This window comes from Vicia villosa, linkage group LG7 (genome assembly GCF_029867415.1).
Source record: "Vicia villosa cultivar HV-30 ecotype Madison, WI linkage group LG7, Vvil1.0, whole genome shotgun sequence".
Lineage (NCBI taxonomy): Eukaryota > Viridiplantae > Streptophyta > Magnoliopsida > Fabales > Fabaceae > Vicia > Vicia villosa.
In genome coordinates this window covers 123,519,174-123,538,717 of record NC_081186.1, presented here as the reverse complement: position 1 = coordinate 123,538,717, position 19,544 = coordinate 123,519,174, and the positions used below count along the sequence as shown (strand labels likewise).

The 19,544-nt window shown below is 35.0% G+C and overlaps 2 protein-coding genes across 2 annotated transcripts in view; both read right to left on the bottom strand.

Annotated features, from left to right (window-relative positions):
- The window catches only part of LOC131618480 (nudix hydrolase 16, mitochondrial-like), a 4,142-nt gene extending 46 nt beyond the window's left edge, over positions 1 to 4,096 (bottom strand). Inside the window, exons 1-4 of the mRNA XM_058889693.1 lie at positions 3,776 to 4,096; positions 2,155 to 2,263; positions 911 to 994; positions 1 to 426 (exon numbers count right to left, since the gene is read on the bottom strand). The exon at positions 1 to 426 is cut by the window's left edge and continues 46 nt beyond it. Of these exons, the coding sequence (XP_058745676.1) occupies positions 181 to 426; positions 911 to 994; positions 2,155 to 2,263; positions 3,776 to 3,846 (510 nt within the window). The 5' untranslated portion in view covers positions 3,847 to 4,096 and the 3' untranslated portion in view covers positions 1 to 180. The remainder of the gene's footprint in view (positions 427 to 910; positions 995 to 2,154; positions 2,264 to 3,775) is intronic.
- A 10,795-nt stretch (positions 4,097 to 14,891) lies between these two features.
- LOC131618479 (U-box domain-containing protein 4-like) lies at positions 14,892 to 16,242 on the bottom strand. Its single transcript, XM_058889692.1, has one exon. The coding sequence runs from the start codon at positions 16,087 to 16,089 to the stop codon at positions 15,106 to 15,108; it is 984 nt and encodes a 327-aa protein (XP_058745675.1). The 5' UTR covers positions 16,090 to 16,242; the 3' UTR covers positions 14,892 to 15,105.
- Between the last annotated feature and the right edge of the window lie 3,302 nt (positions 16,243 to 19,544).

The window sequence follows — 19,544 nt, the reverse complement described above, 5'->3', positions numbered from 1 at the left end:
TTACTCTGAATCAAAAGAATCAGAGATCATTCCGCAGACCTGAAACAATAACTAAGCAATTCTGATCAAACTTATAGTACTTCCTAAAGTAACTACCCCAACAAATGTATTTTTATCAAATATCAATCCCCTAAAAATAAATTGTCAGCAATCAGTCTAATATCAGGTAAATCCTTTCGTTCAAACCACAAACTTTTCCTCGTGCCATTTGCAGAAGCGTTCCAGAGCGTCCCTCATCCACGCATGTCGAAGGCTTCCAAGTGCATCTGATACAGCCAACCAACTCCTATTTCTGGTATCTTGCTCAGGCCACAGCTCAAGTTCCTCCTTGACAAACAAAGCGAACATTGCTGCTTTACACAATCCTTCTGGACTGAACTCATCTTGGTGGGTCTTACTCCTAAACTCATAGCATCCAAGACAATCCTGACACCATATAACCACAAGTTTCAGTCATTGGTTTGCAAGTATACATCCAAATAACAAGATCGGTATGGAAATGTAGCAATATTAACCAACCCTTTCACAATAAAATAACTAAATCAGAGTATGTTTCAACTTTCAAGGGACAGCAGTAAAAGAGTGAAAGAATCAAAATGCATGCCAAGACAAATAGATAATTCCAAAAACATGTAATATCACTGACTTTTGCTCACATCTGAAATAAATGCTGGAAAGAACTTAAGAAGTGATAATATTCCAAGATATTTTAAGTGTTAATGTGTCTTCTTCTACTTTCAGATCCAAGCAAGTTGATAAAACACCATTGCAAATATCAACAGTGATCAATTTACAGCAACATGAGAAGATGATCATCAAAACATTCAGACTCTTAAATGCATCATGATATTACAGAAGTTCAAAAGCATTATTGCAGAAGCTCGAAAGTTATTAAATTCACATTTCTCACCATTAGATCACCTCGAACTCCTGCTTCTTCTATAGCTTCTCTTACAGCAGCCTCTTCAACAGTTTCATCATTCTCCCAACCTCCCTTTAATGGGAAAACATCATAACAATCAGAAAACAGTGCACAACTGTTCTCAACCAGATTAAGTTACAAAACATTGCATAAATGAAAAGCAGCAAACATTTTAAACGGACACTTAAACTGCACTTGATTGTGCAAAATAATTTTTGAAAGTATCATATGCAATTCAATAAAGGTATCTGGTCAATAGATTCAGTATAGGTTTTTAACAAAAGTTTACAATACATTTGATTTATTCATAGGGCTCGTGATATGTATAACAATTCAATTGTCCAGTACAAGGGTAGTATTGTGAACAGAATCCAGTGATTTTTCCATCTCATGACAAGCAAAGACAAAAAAAAAAATTGAACTAAGTTAACATGTATTCAGAACAGAAAATGGTCAATAGGTTAATAAAGCCCCCACATTTTATACACTGGGTATATGAGATGAGCAGTTCTGGAATTATTTGAGCTTAAAGCATTGAATACATGATGAAGCTATTTTGTTACCTAAAAAAACAAGTTCTAGTTTGAAGTCCGGTTCGACTATATTGAGACTCAAGCATTAGAGGGTTGACATACGTAAAGTAGCCCGTGTAAGTGTAAATTATTATATTATAGTCATCTTTACAAGATTTCATTCTCTAACCTAAGTCATCTTTATGGATACAAAGCTAATTTTTATTTTACTTCATCTTCTAGAGTGGATTCCCACAATCCATTATCACCAACATCAGTCAATTCCAAGAAAAGAGCTATAGTACAAAAACAACTTAATGCAATTGATATTCTCTTTCTAATAACTCACGGGTAGGAGGATCACAGGAGAAATTTCATTTAGTTCTTTGGAGCGATTCATCCCATAGGAAATGAATCCATAGAGTTAGTAAAACCAGTTACCTTATAAGAGTACAAAACATATTCTGGTAATGGATTGCTAATATACATTTTCCCTTCATCCCAAAAAACCATTATTATCAGTATAAGAGGGAGAAGAACAGTCAATGTCAGTTTCAAAATTTTCCAATACAATGACTGAAAAGAACAAACTGTTGGCTTTGCAAAATACAAATTCAGAGCAAATTAAAATATCATAGTTATCAATGTATAGCATAAACTAATAACAACCATAACAATACCCAAACAGGTTTAAGAAGTATCACTTCAAACGTTATATACCTTTGGAAACAAAAGACCTGGCCCACTAGGCGAATTAATCAGAAGCACTTCAACAATCTTCTCAGAACTAGAGTCGTCTTCACAACTTTTATACCTAAAGGGAACACACCTGCAACCCAATTGACATCTTCAAAACAGAACTTGAAGGGTATATATATCCAAAACAAGTATTATGTTAAAAAAAATGTAAACATCAAGCAATCCCTATCTGAAAATATATGCTATCATAATAAAAGCTGGTTAATTGGAAGGCTAATCAAATTCCATTTGTAGAGTCACTTTGCAAATCAATCAAATCAATAATTCATAAAAATATACAATTTCCCGTCATTTACTATTTATCATCTGCATACAACTTTTTGAAGTCAAATACTAAAGAGTTGGCTTATCCGAGTTATAATCAGCAACGCAACAAACAAGAGGTGAACTTAAAGCCGTCAAGATTACTCAAAAACCAGAGGGTTAAAATTACATTTGATTAAAAATCCCAAAATAAAATTACATTTAACTAAGCCAAGAAAATTATTTGGAAGGACTGTTGAGAACGAAAAATATTACTCCCTCCGTCCCAAAATAAATGTCGTTTAAGGTTGTTACACACAGATTAAGAAAAGTAATGATTGAGTCAATAAAGATAACATTTTTACAAAATTACCCTTAATTACTATTGGGTGTTACATATTATCATGTCTTGAAAAGAGTGTAGATAAGGGGTAAAGTTGATAAAAGTTAGTTAATATTGCATTGGGAAAGTAAAGAGACTATTATTTTGGGACAACTTTTTAAGGCTAAAAAGACACTTATTTTGGGACAGAGGGAGTACATATAATCTTTAAGATCACAAGTCACAACATTCAACTAAACTTTCCAAGTGTTGTCATAATGCATAAGCAAAGTCAAGTCATAAATTTCAACTCTAAGTCACCAAAGTAGTAATTGGGAATATATTTCAAAAGTCAAGATAACATAATCAACAAAATTTCTTAGTATACATAACAAGCACAGAAAGCCAATCACATCTCCTATCACAAATTATTGATATGTTCAAAAGAAGAAAAGAAAAAAGATTACAATTAAATAACACCAATAACAATTCTTTATAAATAACACTGTGCTTCATAGATGACCATACATAGCACATACTTATATTATCATCAAAATAATTTCATAAATACACACACATGCACATCAAAAAATGCCCAACACATGAAAGGGCGTGAACAAATATTAATATTACATATTATCAAATAATCAAAATTTATTTTTTTCCTTAATTTTAATGTACATCAAAAAATGCCTTCAACAGATAATTGGCTTTCATAAGTGCGCCCTAAAAAAGCCATAACAGAGACATACATCAACATCAAGAAACCATCTACCTCAACCAAAAAATAAAATAGTACCAAAACATCACCATCAACAAGACCAAATCGTAATTTCCCAAACACCAAAACCAAACAAACAAACAAACCTTTCCTCCAGAAAACGACAATTTATCCTTTACACAACAATTTCAATTATTATAATTATCAGAAAAATTCACTGCAGAAACTATAAAACAAAAAATTAACAACAAATTAATAAATAAAAGGGATAGGAATGAAGGGGAAAATCACATTACCCAGCAACAAGACGATAACCGTCCTCATAGCGTTGCTGATGCCGACCCGTACGAGCAACCAAATCAGACATGATAGCAACAAACAAAAAAATTGAATCAGAACAATGTAGCAGTTTCTTTCGCCATTGGAATTGAAATCGAAATGATAAAGAGGCGCGCGAATCACGAAACTGTTATCGCCCGCACTCGATTACGATCCCAACAACGAACACATTTTGGTTTTTAGGGTTTGGTTTTGAGGGAAAGGGGAAAATGAAGAAATGGGTGATAATAAAGGGTAATGTATAGAGAGAGAATTGAAGGAAATGAAAAAAAGAGAGAAAGAAGAAGCGGTTAGAACGGATCAAATAAATGGGTCAAAGTCACGTGGATTGTGGTCAACATGTGAGGCGTTTGGAGATATTGGATGGAAGTGGTTTTCTGTGGATGACGCACACGGTATTATAGTGGAGTGGCCAATTATATGGTGACACGTGGCGGTGTTGTTTTTGTTGAATGGAAACGGAGGAAGGTGATTGGGGAGTGTATGCGGTGGGAGCTTGGTTGGTGAAGTAATGGATTACGGAGTGTCATGGGCCGGCCCAAAGAACTTGCGAATCTGGTCCATCCTTCATTCATGTATTACGGGCTTCCTAAAAGTAAAAGTTGGAGATTTTATTCTTGTACCCCTAGTTGGCCAGCTTGATCTGGCATCCCTCATTCCCTATACAATTATCATTTTACTCTTGTAAAACTTTTAAAAGACATTTAACAAAAGTATTGAGCAGTTTCGAATTTTTCAAAAATTCCGGGTAATTTCAAGATATTTTATAGAAACTACTGGACATTTACAATTTGTGACTAGTGCGTATATGTTTTACCGCATTTTATAGTTCTTTTCGAATTTTTCATGCATTTTTATCGCATTTTTGAAAATATTCGGAAAAAATGCACACATTTTTCTGGATTTTTGAAAAATCCGGTAAAAGTGCCAAATATATGTATTCATTTTATCGGATTTTTTAAAAATTCGGAAAAACGTATGCATCACTACCGTATTTTTGAAAAATCCAAAAATATTCATAAATGTACGGGATATTTAGAAAAATAATGTAGGTTAAATAATTTTGTTTTATTTTTGTAGTGAAGACTAGAGGATCAGATGGCATGATGGTTATCAATAGCGTGATAGAGTTGTTGTTGTTGTTACGGGGGCTCGAGAGAGGTGAGATGACATAGAGGATTCGCATCTCCCGGAGGGGAGAGTAACCCCGACCGGTTCTCACAAGAGGCGGGTGACTGATCTGTTTCAATTTCACGAACCCCACACAACCCGACGTAGAGGATCTAGATCTTCTTCTAGATGAACGATGGATGAGTCAGTTGATGTTCAGGCAACAGTTCAAGATGATGTGTAGATGGTGGCAGAGACAGAGGGCCCCCATCCTTTATAGACAACAGAGATGCCCTTTCCTTCAAAGATGATAGATGTGCCCCATCTTTCTGAGGTAGAGGCTACGACTACTATAGAGATTACTCCGAAGACGGCTATTGTGGCGCCTACTATGGATGATATGGAGGTTACTCCTCCTGTTGACACAGAGGTCGTTGCTTCGGCTTCAACAGAGTCGTCTATACACACATATGGGGGTTTCTTAGTGGGCCTAGTGATTGTTCTGTGCTAGTTGGATATGCGGATCAAGTGGCATTCATATTATGGATGGGAGACACATATATATGATATGTCGATGATGTGGCTTTATTTATTATTGATAATTTAAAATTAATTGATGTTGTTTAGTTTATTTTTTACAAAATCATTTTTCAGAAAAGGTTCCCACCCATGTGTTGATGCTTAAGAAGTTCTCTGATATGGTGATGCCACGGGAGATGAAGGTGATTGTTGAGGATTGTGATTTCCTTCCATTGGTAGACTATTCGCTGATCATGAAGATGATGCTAGACCTTCTCATGTTGATGTTGGGGTACCTTTCGATGACGGGTAGCCTCCTCTACTACCTCCACATGGTGTGGATGATGCTCAACGCCTACAGATGATAGCAGTCATTATGGATAACCTCATGGGTTCGGTGAACCTAAATGGTGAGGTTTATAGGTTTTCATCGCAGGCAACACACATAGCCCATGGGTGGCCTATTTAGACATTATTATTATTACTTTTATGCATTATTTGTATATTATGTGTAGTATTACTCAGACATTTGCACAACACTATTTATTAGATGATATTTTGAAACTTCTCTTAATGCATGATCAATATAACTTAACATTTGGCAAACGATTACATAACTTAGACAGACGATTACATAACTTGAGGAAACAAAAATAAATACAAAAATTTAAACACTGCCAAATGATTTTGGATGTTTCAACATCTTGATTATGTAGTCGACATATCTAGAAATTATCGCATCAAAACTCGATTGTCCCTTTGTTATCCTACAGTGATATATTCTCCACATAACTTTCAATTCTTCATTGGTCTTCAACTGTATAAGGTTGTATTTCACCCTTCCATTAGTATCAATCCAGTATTCGCGAAACTCGATCTTACTAACCTTTTTGTTCTCGGTGTTTGGCAACATATCATTCAACTTGGATCACAGAAAGGCGAGACATGCGGTGGCCTCGGGGAGCCGAAACTCTATAGGAGGTTTCACCACGTTGAAATATACTTCTACCTTAAACTAAAATTGAGGTGGAATTGTAAGATGTTTTTCTTAACAACACATGGCTCATATTTATACAATTTTGGAGCATACAAAATGGTTGGTGCAGCCACAATCATTCAAAACTGTCGGCAAAATCTCAACTTTTTAATTTTCACTCTTTTATAACTATCGAATTTTTCACTCATGGACGAAATATCTGGTAACTTACGGATGTTTTTGAAATTCCGGTACTAGGAAAACTACCATATTTTTTATTTTAAGCAAATAATCTAGTAAATATATGAACTTTTAAAAACACCGATAATTTCCTTAACATACCGGATTTTTCATATAGACTACCAATTTTTTTTATTATCTACCAGAATTTTCAATTTGGTCTACTAGATATTTTTACCGAATTTTTGGATTAGATCTATATCAGGGGAATATGGTTATTATAGAAATATGTGGGAGTGCTAGATGTAACTAGGGGGTGTCGGGATAAAATCTCTAAAATTTGTATGGGAGGTCATTGAAAATTTTACCCCATATCCCATCGTTTATTCCCCTACCCCTACATTATACATATTTTGACCAAAATACCCTCATATAAATAGTTTATTTTTCTCATTTTTTTACCTTTTCTCTCATTTGCGTTTCAAGTATTCTGATCCAGAAATAAATTTTTTTCATACCGAAATTCTTTGGACAAGCTATCTGGTACATAATCAACAAACTGAAACACAATTAGTAAGTTATCCGGTATTTTAAATTCATCGGAACTCTTTTACAAAGTATTTCGATTTGGTGGAAAACTACACCAAAATTCTTTTTGAAAGTGTTACGGTTGGGAGTAATGTTAACACATCAGATATCTTTCAAAAAGAATTCAATTTTTAATTGTTTTTCTAAATATGTTTTCTGTTTTTCTTTTGTCAGTGGCGCGAACACGAATAAAAAACGGACGGATCCACGTTGTGGTTTAGGATGGGGCACTCGATAACCGTTGGTTGGTAAGAATGAGCATAATGGTGGATCTGTATCTGCACCACAATTGGTAGGGTTTCAAGGATGGTCGTACGATATATCTCTTCTAGTCAATTTATTCGGTGAGGTAAGTAAATGATAGTCAATTTATTTTAAATCATATTTATTTTTAATTTTGTGTTTTATAATATATACTTTTTAATTATTTTCAGAAGAGAGGTCCGAAGAAAGAACTGAAGGTTGTTGGACATGGACCATCCGACATAAAGGCTATCTTGAGGGCATTCAAGGGGTCCATGCGTATTTGGTTATATCCCGAATATGCATCTATAAAGCTCAACATGCGGTATTCTGACGACCCATCTATGAGGGGATCGATATTTGATAGCAGATGCGGTTCTTTAAGGCATGTATATAATTATTTGACATTTTAAAAAATTTGATAAAAACAGATAAAATTAAGTATTAGTTTTTTAAAAATTCAAAGAAAAAAATTCATAAGTTACATATAGTCCAAAATTTGCATATAATGTATTTTTATAATAAATCTAAAACAAATTTCACACATAAGTTTAAAATATTATAAAAAGTATTTTTTTTATTAAATTTTTAAAAAAATCTGAACTCCCACGTATATTGTCGAATACTCGAATATTTTAAAAAATACAATATGTTTTCCAAAAACAAATGCTATTATGGTTAAATGAATGTTATATAGGGATGCTATGATCAATTAAAAGGGTATAATTCTCATAAGGGAAGGAAAACCAACATCTTTGATATTCCGAATAAAAGAATGATCAAAACCAACAAATTTTGATTAAAATCAAACCAAGTAAAACCACGCCTCCGATGTGTATTTATAAATAAGGTAGCAAATAAGCTTACGTTTTCTCATGGATATCTTAATACTTTGAATATTTAAAAAGAAAAATTATTAAAAGAAATGCCGGTAGTGTGAACCACATTGGAAAGTCATGCTGATGCTATATTGCTTTATTGTTTCTTGTTGTTGTCAACAAAATATATTTTAAAAGATAATAATATGCGCAGGAGGACAATACACCAAATACATTAAAACTAGTATTATTTTTTTTTTAAAAAAAGCAAAATATATTATACAGTCAAACTAAGCACAAGAAGTGCAAAGAAAGACTAATACAGTACAAGAACCTGATTCGGGACTGCACCACCATGGGTGATAAATCACAGCCCTGCTGAACTTTCCAGTACAAACAGAATAAGACATAACAGCTAAACCAGCACACAACATTAACTACCCAGTATTAACATATTCTAGAAAAATTACAAATGAAAGACTAATTTTCAATTCCCTGCATACCAATGACCTCTACTGCAACGATTCAAACACCAGCAGCACTGATTACTTTTTACGAGCTGTCGAAGAAATTCCCCATATTGAATTGAGGTGACCAAATAATCTGCACCAAACAGCTCAATCCAACCTTTGCCCAACTGAACACATATAATCTCCACACTAAATTGAAGATCAATATTAAAATGACAACTCCACTGACTAAATAGAATCCACACCAACATAACCATTCTATTTAAAATCCTTATTGATACTTGTGGCACCGGAATCGATTTTTGGAAATTAGCCTCAAATCCAAAACTGACCAGCATTCTCATGACTCGATAGACGGCCAAGAACATTATTGCAATGCTAAAAACTTCCAAGCAATTTGAATACTTCTGGCCATATTTAACAGCTTCACCACTGCCCCATATATATCAGCAGCAGTATTGTACAGACACCACAATGCTTCCAATTTTGCTCCCCCACCATGATTACATAATTCAGCACTCCAACAGATTTTCAATGATCATACTGCTGCAAATTCCGATGCGGTTAGGCAAAAGACACTGCACAACTACTTAACACGCAGCAGTTTAGGACAATTCCTAACGAGCAACATTTCACTAAACCTAGACTTCGGACAGGTCGCCTTCTGTCAATGCTCATTACGATCACCGAAGTCATGGTTCAACAGACTACCTAAGACTTATCCAAGGGTCCATGTGCCACTGTTGAACATTACATCGAAGACTTTTATGCTTGTTGCTCAACCAGAACCAAGACAGCCTTTGTACTTCTTCAAGCATTTGATCCATTGTTATTGCCTTGTTCTTGAAAATAACTGAGTTTCTTGTTTTCCAGATAATCCAAATGCAAGCAAACCAAACTGTTCTAACTCTTAAAACTGTGCTTCTAGCGTTTGCGACGAGTGCACCAAACTGCTCAAAATGCTCCCAACCATCGTTTGACAAAACCGCTGACAGACCAAACCATCTGATGACGTGAAACCATAAACCTGCAAAAATTGGGCACTCAAAGAAAAGGTGAGATCCTGTTTCAACCGCATCACAGCCTCCCACGCACTTGATATGATCCTGCGCTAAGACGCCTCTCCTTACTAAGTTATCTTTAGTTGGCATCCTATTATGAAAAAGTCGCCAGACTAGACTCGATACTTTTGACGGGACTGATTTGTGCCAAATCTCAGTCCAAACTTTAGGACTCTCTATTCTATTTTCTGCTCGATGCGCCTTATAATTCTCCTTCACTGAATATTCCTCTACATTTTCTTGATCTCCTATATCTAGAAGACAAATGTCCCTCCACCAAAATGAGCTATAATTATCACTTGTTCTAGAAAAAACCCTGGCACTGCAATATCGGTCTTCCAGTGCTTTATTCCACAGCCCACCCCTCTCTTTTCTAATTTTCCACATCCACTTGCCTATTAACGAACAGTTGAAATCTCTCAAGTTCTTTATTCCCAGCCCACCCTCATCTATAGGTCTACAAATTTTATCCCATTTAATCCAGTTGATTTTCCTCGAATCCTCACTACCGCCCCATAAGAAATGTTTAAATAAAGATTCAAGTTTAGAGATGATACCTGAGGGAGCCTTGAAAAAGGATAGGAAGTATACTGGAATTGCGGACAAGACAGATTTTAACAGAACCACTTTACCTCCAAAAGACAATTGTCTATTTTTCCAATTTGACAGTCTGGATCTCACGACATCCAACACCGGTTGCCATGTCTTCAATGATCTTGGACTGGCGCCTATTGGGATCCCAAGATAGATGAATGGGATGGAGCCAACCTTGCAATTTAGACATTTCGCGGCATCACGAAGCCAGCAGTGGCAGATATTAACTCCAATAAGACAACTTTTCTGGAAGTTGACTTTCAATCCAGACAGCAATTCAAACAGAATGAGATTATTCTTTATGCTCCTTATGTTTCTCCAATTCTTTTCTCCAAAAATTAGTGTGTCATCTGCGTATTGGAGATGAGAGAAACACTCCTGTCCATTTTCGAATTTATAACCAGTAAAATTTTCCAGAGTCACTGCTTTTTTCATGAGACTATTAAAGCCTTCTGCTACTAATAAGAATAAGAAGGGGGATAGTGGGTCCCCTTGCCTCAATCCTCTTCCCATCTTGAATTCTTTGGTGGGACTTCCATTCACTAAAACCGAAATCGATGCTGATTGGAAACATTCTAAAATCCATCTTCTCCATTTCTCCTGGAATCCCATTTTAGCCATCACATCCTCCAAAAATTTCCAATCCACCGTGTCGTATGCCTTTTCAAAGTCCACCTTAAACAACACCACTTCTTTTTTCTTTCGTTTTGCCTCATCCAATATCTCATTAGCGATTAAGATGCCATCCATAATCTGTCTCCCTCAAATGAACGCCGTTTGGGTGTCCGAAATAATTGATCCCATCACTTTTCTCAGCCTGTTTGATAATATCTTAGAAATTATTTTATATATGCATCCAATCAGCAAAATTGGTCGAAAGTGTTCCAGTTTTGTTGGATTCTTCTTCTTTGGAATTAGCACAATGAAAGAAGAATTTGCCCCTCTAACCATCTTTCCGTGCTTATGGAACTCTTCCAAGACTCTAATGAAATCCGATTTAACATCTTCCCAAAATTCTTTCACGAACCCCAAGTTTACTCCATCGGGACCTGGGCTTTTTGAGCTGTCACAATCCCATACTGCTCTACGATTAATTAATTGAACGTACCACGGTAAGAGTAAGTGCATAAGAATTTTCTGAAATCCTAAATGTTAATATATTTAGGGTCTCTTTAGTGTCCAGGATACGATAGAAACAAACAGGATATCAAACAGGATAAGGATATAATGTGATATAGGTAGAATAAGATTTATTATATATATTCTTATAAAATAATTATATTTTTTCTAAATTATTTTATAAAATATTTTAAAATTTATAAATTGATAAAAAAAATATTTTTCTATAATTAAAAAAAATTCATTGACACGAGTTAATAATTTCACACACACATATATACGTAAATAACAAAATTACCCTTGCAAGAACATATATTTAATATGATAAAAAATAAAATTAGTATTCATATTTTTAAAATTTTAATAATTATTTTATTTTTAAAAATTCTTATTTTTTATATTTTATTAAGTTAAAAAATTATCCTTATGACAATCATACATATTTCTTAAAAAATATTATTAATATTTTAAATTTAATATCAAATTAATTTTATTTATATTTTGTCATATTTAATTTTTTATTTTAAATTATATTTTATAGGGGTAAATTAGTAAATCATTTTCTTATCCTATCCTGTCGAATTCTAATCCAGCTCAGATTCAGGATAACAATTTGAACTAGTGAGGCAGGATAGGATAAGTTTCAGGATTAACTTATCATATCCTGTTGTGTCAGCAAACACTGGATTGAGATAAGATAGGATACAAATATCATATCATGTGCACCAAACGACCTTAGATATGTAGTTTGTAGTTCAAATTATAGGATGAAAAATCGATTCTCTTTCAACTGCTTGACTAGAGCGTGACAACAGAAAAGACAGTTCGCCCCATTAGTAAGGAGTTGTTTCTTTTTTGGGAAAATGGCAAACACCGACCCTTTCAGAGACATGTGGCCTGACGCGTATTAAAGTAGTTGTCCCTTTATGGCATGAATTTGGGTCGGGCGACCCATGCCTTCAGCGTGATGAGTCGGGTCGGACGACCCATAACCTGCCAGGTCACGCCCTCCTGAATTATCGTGTGTCCCTCAGGCGTGGAAGCGTGTGGGGAATTTAATGCTTTGTTATGATGAGTTTGTCTTGGGAAGAAGCAAATATTATGAGTTGTTGATTAATCTGCATGCTTCAAATATGGCTCGTAGATATCCTACCCCATACTAGCAGTCGCAAGCTTAATGCTTGGAAATGATGTTTACTCGGCCTATGTATTTGGCTTTAAAGGTAGAGGAATAGCAATCACTCTCCCCACTTTTGCACACGAATTATACATCCTTTTGAACAATCCCTTTTCTTTATCCCTTTCTTTCCAAGTCCGGTTCTTCAACTCACCATCACCACTAACCAATAATCAGGTATTGAACTTCTCCTTTTTATTTATCTTTTATTTTTCTTTGGACGACGATTACCAGAGAGTTAGACGAGAATAACAACGTCACAGAATTTTCCACTCATATGGAAGTTATGGAAATGTGGAGACATTGTGTGGAGAATGTGAGGCGGTTAGATGAATCAATTGATTATAAAACTGTAGAATTAGGAATGTTTAGCAGTTCCGATTCTAGTGGTGATAGTGATACCATTCCACCCTATTATTTCTTAGGACAAACAAAATCACTAATGGCGACAAATTCTATAAAATGTTTAGGACTAAGAGCATTCGAAACTATTTACACAATTGAGGAAAAATTGGCTTCTTTTTCGTAAGATCATAAATCTATCTTGCTCGGGCGACGAGGAAGACATCATATTGGAACCCTGCTCTAAAGATGAGTGGTTTAACATGGTCGTACCTACTAATTCAGAAGATGAGTTCTTTTATATGCATTTCTCTGTCATTTATGACTTGGGGTGTTGATTGATTTCACAGTGAGGTCTTTAAGACCATAAGTCATGATTTAATGGCATTTTGACCGCAAAGAATAGAGGCTAGGTGACCCTAGGAACCCTTCTCGGGAGGATTCTTTTTACTCCTTACTCAAACAACTACAAAAATTAGAAGGATATGTTTTTGAGAGTGTGGGGTGAGATAATTGTTTCATGGTAATGTATGGGGAGGACATTGAGTTATTATTACTTATATGCAAGTCCTCCATAATAGCTCACACCTCTACTAAGGACTCATAGTCGCCACTACCAGTACTACTAACTGATGTGTTGCCTCGTCGTGTCACCATAGCGATAGAGATGGCTGAGGCAATTGAGTATTAAGTGAGGATTTGATCTAAGTCAGTTTTACTATGGCCCCACAGTGGGTGTTAATTATACTTGTGAAAATACAATAAAAGGAACCTTGTCCATGTAAATGGACACAATATGGTTTATCTATGCTGAATATGTGAATAATCATTTGAGATATTTATAGGTTTAGATCGTGGATAAAATGGTTGAGTTTTCCTCCTAACTGCTTGACTAGAGCGTTCGAATGAAAGACCAATCCTCTCCATTAGTAGGAGGGAGCGGTTTTTCCTTTGAGAAAGTGGCAACATCGTCCCTTTTATGGACATGCGGCCTAATGCGTAAGAAAGCAATTGTCTCCTTGATGGACATGAACCTGGGTTGGACGCTCATGCCTTAGTCATGATGGGTCTGATTGTGCGACCAATGACCCGTTAGGTCATGAGTGTCTAAATTATTATGTGACCTTTTATGATAATTGAGTTGATTGAGTTATGTGATACCCTCTTCTAGAGCTCAATTAAAGTTATCTCAATCCAATATATAATTATTAATTCACAATATTAGGGATACTCATAGTTGAATTTTTCACATAACCAATTTATAATAATTCTATAATCATTTATCATAACCGATTTTTATAACCAATTCACGTAAATGGGTTTATTTTTAACAAAACTGGTTATATCCATAACCCAAGTTTATAACCGATTATGCACTTTATAATCGATTTTAAAATTTATAACATGTTTTAATTTCCAACCAGTTTGAACGTAAAAATCTAGTTTTTCAAACTGGATATTAAAATTTTTACAACTAGCTTTTTCAATTGAACACTGATTTTAAACATTAAAAATCCATTTTTTAAAAATAGATTTTTATTCATAAAAGTATATTGTTTTTACAACTTCATAAAAATAGATTGTAAACTGAGAAATTGCAAGTTACACGTGGCATAATATGCATAAATTTGTGCTTAAAATGTTCTTTATTAATTCTAACCTCACAAGATTCTTATGCATAAAAATTTTATCATCAAAGATTATAGCTACATTATTTGCATTGCAAAATTTCATCATTTCAAAATAGAATGGGTTAGTGAAGAATTAACCATATTATACATATTTGTTTAATGTCATAACAAAATTATTCAAATTCATTATTCAATTCATTAATTATAATCAACTATTACTACAAATCAATACTACAAGTGAGAAATAAAATCCTAATCATCAAGTTTTTAACTAAATCAAAAACTTTTTTAATACATTTGAATAACAAAAAAGTTGCAATTTATAAGCTTTTTCTCTGTTAGAATGTACATGTCATGATATTTATCATATCAGAATAAGAAATAATCAATAGAATCATAACAAGTAATCTAGTTTTGTACACAATCCACCAGGCCTAGAACAAAACGACCAACCACTACTCAAAACGACGATACACTATCTTCATTCATCAAAGAACCAAACGACGAACCACTATTGAAAACGACATTACCATTCCCATTACCATTACCAAGCATCACCTTCATCAACTCCGTAGCCTTACTCTTCCCCTTAGCGCTCCCTTTATCTCTAACATCAGCAATCCCATCCAACGCACCAAAAGCCACGGCGTCTCTAACATCTCCGGCAACCGCATCTCCGCCGCATCGCACAAGATTAAGCAGCGCCGACACCGCATTTTCTCTCGTCCTCATACTAGAACCTGTCGCAAGATCGAGTAGATCCGCGAGCACTCCAACACCAGAAACCTTCCGGAAAGCCTCAATACTTTCCTCGCAACCGGCAACCTGCGCGATGACGGCGGTTGCGTCTTCAACTATCCCTACTCTACCGTCGTTAACGATGAGAGAGAACAGCGCCGGAACAACACTGAATTGAACCATAGTACCACGGTTCAACGGATGAAGCGCGATCGCGAAAAGCGCTTTCAAGGAATCTTTCACCGTTCGCGGCGGTGATGAACGGTGACAACGGAGGATGTCAACAAGAGCGTAAACGATCTCGCGTTTGGATCCAACAACGGTACGGTAATCATCTACCGACGAAAGAAGGCTGTGAATTGTGGCGGCGGCGGATTGAACGGCGGCGGGAGCGGAGGTTGAGGAATGATGAGATATAACGTGCGCGAGCGCGTCGAGGACACCGCGCGTGGACATGATAGGTTCTTTTTCTGTTATGGAGAGGTTAAGAAGCGTTGCGGTTGCGTTTTCTTGCGAGGGGTGAGAAGAAGAATAGAGAGTTTCTGCTAGATACGGAATCGCGCCGGATTCTGCGATTACGGGTCGGGTTTCCGGGTCTTGTTTGGACATTTGACGAAGCTCGCAGAGAGCTTCGATTCGGGTTCGTTCGGAAACGGAGCTTAGCTTTGAAACTAGGGTCCGCACGGTGCGGTGTTTAGTGTCCATCTTGGTTCGGTGGGAGTTTTTGGTTTGGGAATTGGTGCGGTGGTTGGTATGGAGGGAGATGGAGAAAAAACGCGTAGCAGTCTATTGGGAAAGATTATGAGAGTTGGTTTGTGAAGATTGGAGAGGGGAACACGTCTTAACAAGTTTTTATGTGACCAAAAGTCATGGAAGTTTCGTACTTTTTCTAGTTATTTTCTTTTTAGAGAATGGATAAAGATCCTTTTCATACTGATTTTTATTTTATACAAAAAGTTGTGAGACATAAACGTGTCTACAAATATTTTAAGAAATAAATTACATTAATTTGATAACTTGATATAAAATAATATTTTGATTAGCTACAAATGATAATAAAATGCGAGTAATTTATAATTCTACAATATGGCGAAAATTTCATTAAAATTAATTGTTTTTTTACCACTTTACCTTCTTGGTCTAGTTTGTTTGGAAAATCCACTTAGTTTTAATGAGTTTTTTTTATCATTTGTAGTACAATAGTTCAAACTTTTTTTAAGTTGATATAATTTCTCTTGCATTGGCATATTCAATTTTTTTCTAGTTTTATTTATTGAAGTTGGTTTTATTTATGATAGTAGAGCAAATAATTGATGTAGAGTTGTATAGTCTTAACTGTATCACTTACGCCACCAATGACCTCTCTGGATAAGATGTTAGTTTCAATACTTAGGTACTTTTTCACTTTGGTCATCAAAGTCATCAATAAACGCATCTATACATGGTCCATCGTTTGCTTTGAGAGCAATCATCTTATTTATCAACAATTTACATAGCTATAGGTGGTTCATCGTTTGCTTTAGAGGGCAATCATCTTATTTATCAACAATTTACATTACAAACTTCTCTAGTAGATTCGATTTTTTGGGATCAAGATGTTTGTCATCAAACTTTACATGTATTGGTTCCTATAATATTATAGTTTTTATATTGTATATTTCGGGTGATTTAGAGGGATCAAAATATATAAAAAAAAAATATACATTTTTGAGCTTTCAATAAAACTCGTCAAAATTGTTTTTAGTGTTAGTAGAAAACAATTCCATTCAAATCGATGAAAACAAAAAGTGTTTGACTTTTTTTCCTTTTCACAATTTATGAGTTTTATTCAAAATAGATCTTTAGATTCTATTTTGAATTTAGCACGTACTAATTTCCTGTCAAGAAGTACTCTTACAATACTTGTTTTATGGATTATGGTTTAAGAGATGAAAAATCATGTAAAATAACTTTGGGTTAAATATGTTTTTAGTCCCTATAAAATTACTTAAAATGGCTTTTAGTCCCTATAAAAAAAAATATTGATTTTTAGTCCTTATAAAATTACTTTTGCACTCAGTTTTAGTCCCTATAGAGAGATCAAAAGTGAGTGCAAAAATAATTTTATAGGGACTAAAAGTCAAAATTGAGATATTTACTGGGATCAAAAAATTATTTAACCCAATAACTTTTTCTTCACAATTTTTTTAAAAGTGTTATGCTAAGAAACTAAAATTGAATGTTGTCGAAGCGTTCAACCTTCTAAAAAATATAATTTTAACAATAGTACATGTGTTATAATTCATTGGTTGATCATGTAAAGTTAACTATTTTTGAAGATCATAGGTTGTTTACCAATTTTTACGGTAAATAATGAGTAAGATGAATGAACGAAGTTTGAATTTGAATTGTCCCTAGAAAATGACGCACTTCCTCCTTATATAGTAGAGTGGTTATAACAATTTACTAATTATCAGGCTCAGGATGTGTGGAGTTCGATGAATCTTGGATTAGGATCCCTTGTGCTATAACCCAAGATAATACTCCTACTTGGCGAGTGACTTGGTAGATTGTTGTATCCTCTCGACTGCGGTTGTTGCGCCTTTTAACTAGCCCAAAATAATTGTTCCCTAAGCCCTTGCCTCTACTTTGTGTTGGTTCCTTATGTTGGCATTAATTTTGATAATCATTGTGCCTATGTGTGTGTGTGAACAAGAATTTCCTGATGTGATCAAGAATTAGATGTTCAAATTATTTCTAAAGTTATTCTGGTGTGGTAGTATAGTTATGTTTGATAATGGTAGCTATGCTTGATGGTAGCATGTGGTAGCGCAGATGTATTAGCTATTCTGCATGTTTGGATGTGTGTTATGTGCTTTTCTGCTGCATGGAATCTCTGATATGGTGACAGGTTGTTTTAGCCAAAATTTTGCCAAAGGGGGAGTTTGTAGATGTTAATGATTGGCTTCATTTTGTGGTAAAACATCCCTTTGTGTAGTGTACTGCAGGATTTGAATGTTTAAGCTAATACATGATCTAGTTGGATGTCATGCCGGATGTTGTGACATTAGTATTTGACAGCAGTGACTGTTATGTTTTCTGTTATGTTTCCTACTTTATCTCAGGCTATATTTTAGGAAACTAACTATTTTGTGCTGACTGTATATCAGTAAGAGACCGAGCCATGGCCTGCATTTTAGCACCCAGATTTGTGGAAATTAGGTTAACTTGGTTAACCCTAATTTATGTTCTTTAGGCCCAAGGCCCAGGTTCTGCATATAAGAAGACTGCTAGTCCTACTTTCAGAGGCAGAGAATTGAAGTGAAGAATACTGCGTGCTGCATTTTTGTGTTAGGATTGTTTTTTTTTTTTGTTCTTAGTGTTACTTGTGAGCCAAACAATTATCACTTTGATAATTGTATTGGAGTAGGGTGTATTGAGTTGTTTTATGTTTTGTCACTCAAAGCTTTTAAGCACGAGTGATGTGTCTCTTGATCGAAGCTCTTAAGCAAGATCAAGTTTTATTCTGAAGTGTGTCTTCAATTTCTCTTTGTTTAGTTTGAATTGTATCACTGCTGTGATTGAGGGGAGTGAGTAGGAACTCAGGTCTAAGAGTGTCTTAGATAGAAGTTGCATTGGGTAGGTGTTAAGTAAAGGTTATAAACTGTTGGATTTATCCTAAATTGATACCTCTTATAGTGGATTTCCTCTCTGGCTTGGTAGCCCCCAGAGTAGGTGTAGTTACACACCGAATTGGGTAAACAATTCCATGTGTTACTTACTGGTATTGTTTACTTACTGTTTAATTTAATAATTTGTTCAGCAGTGGATATCATAGCATCCGATACGACAACGACCCTCTGTTACTAGAATTTTCACTTTGTAATGCGAGGACTTTGTTGCATTTGTCCTTTCTCGACGACTATAGTCTAGCTTGAGTGGAAAACCAAAAGATGATGTTGATGTTATTGGAACTCACACCTTAAATATGCCATGTGCTTCATGTGTCTTTTCACATGTTCCGTCATAATAATGACCACTAGGAACTAGATTACTTGAGCATTTTTTAGGCGATTTGGATTGTTGATAATACATACCATGTTTTTATTTTGGTAAAACATTGTGTGATCTTTGTAGAGTCAAGTAGTAGAAGACGCATACGTCCGCACAGGTAAGTTCAT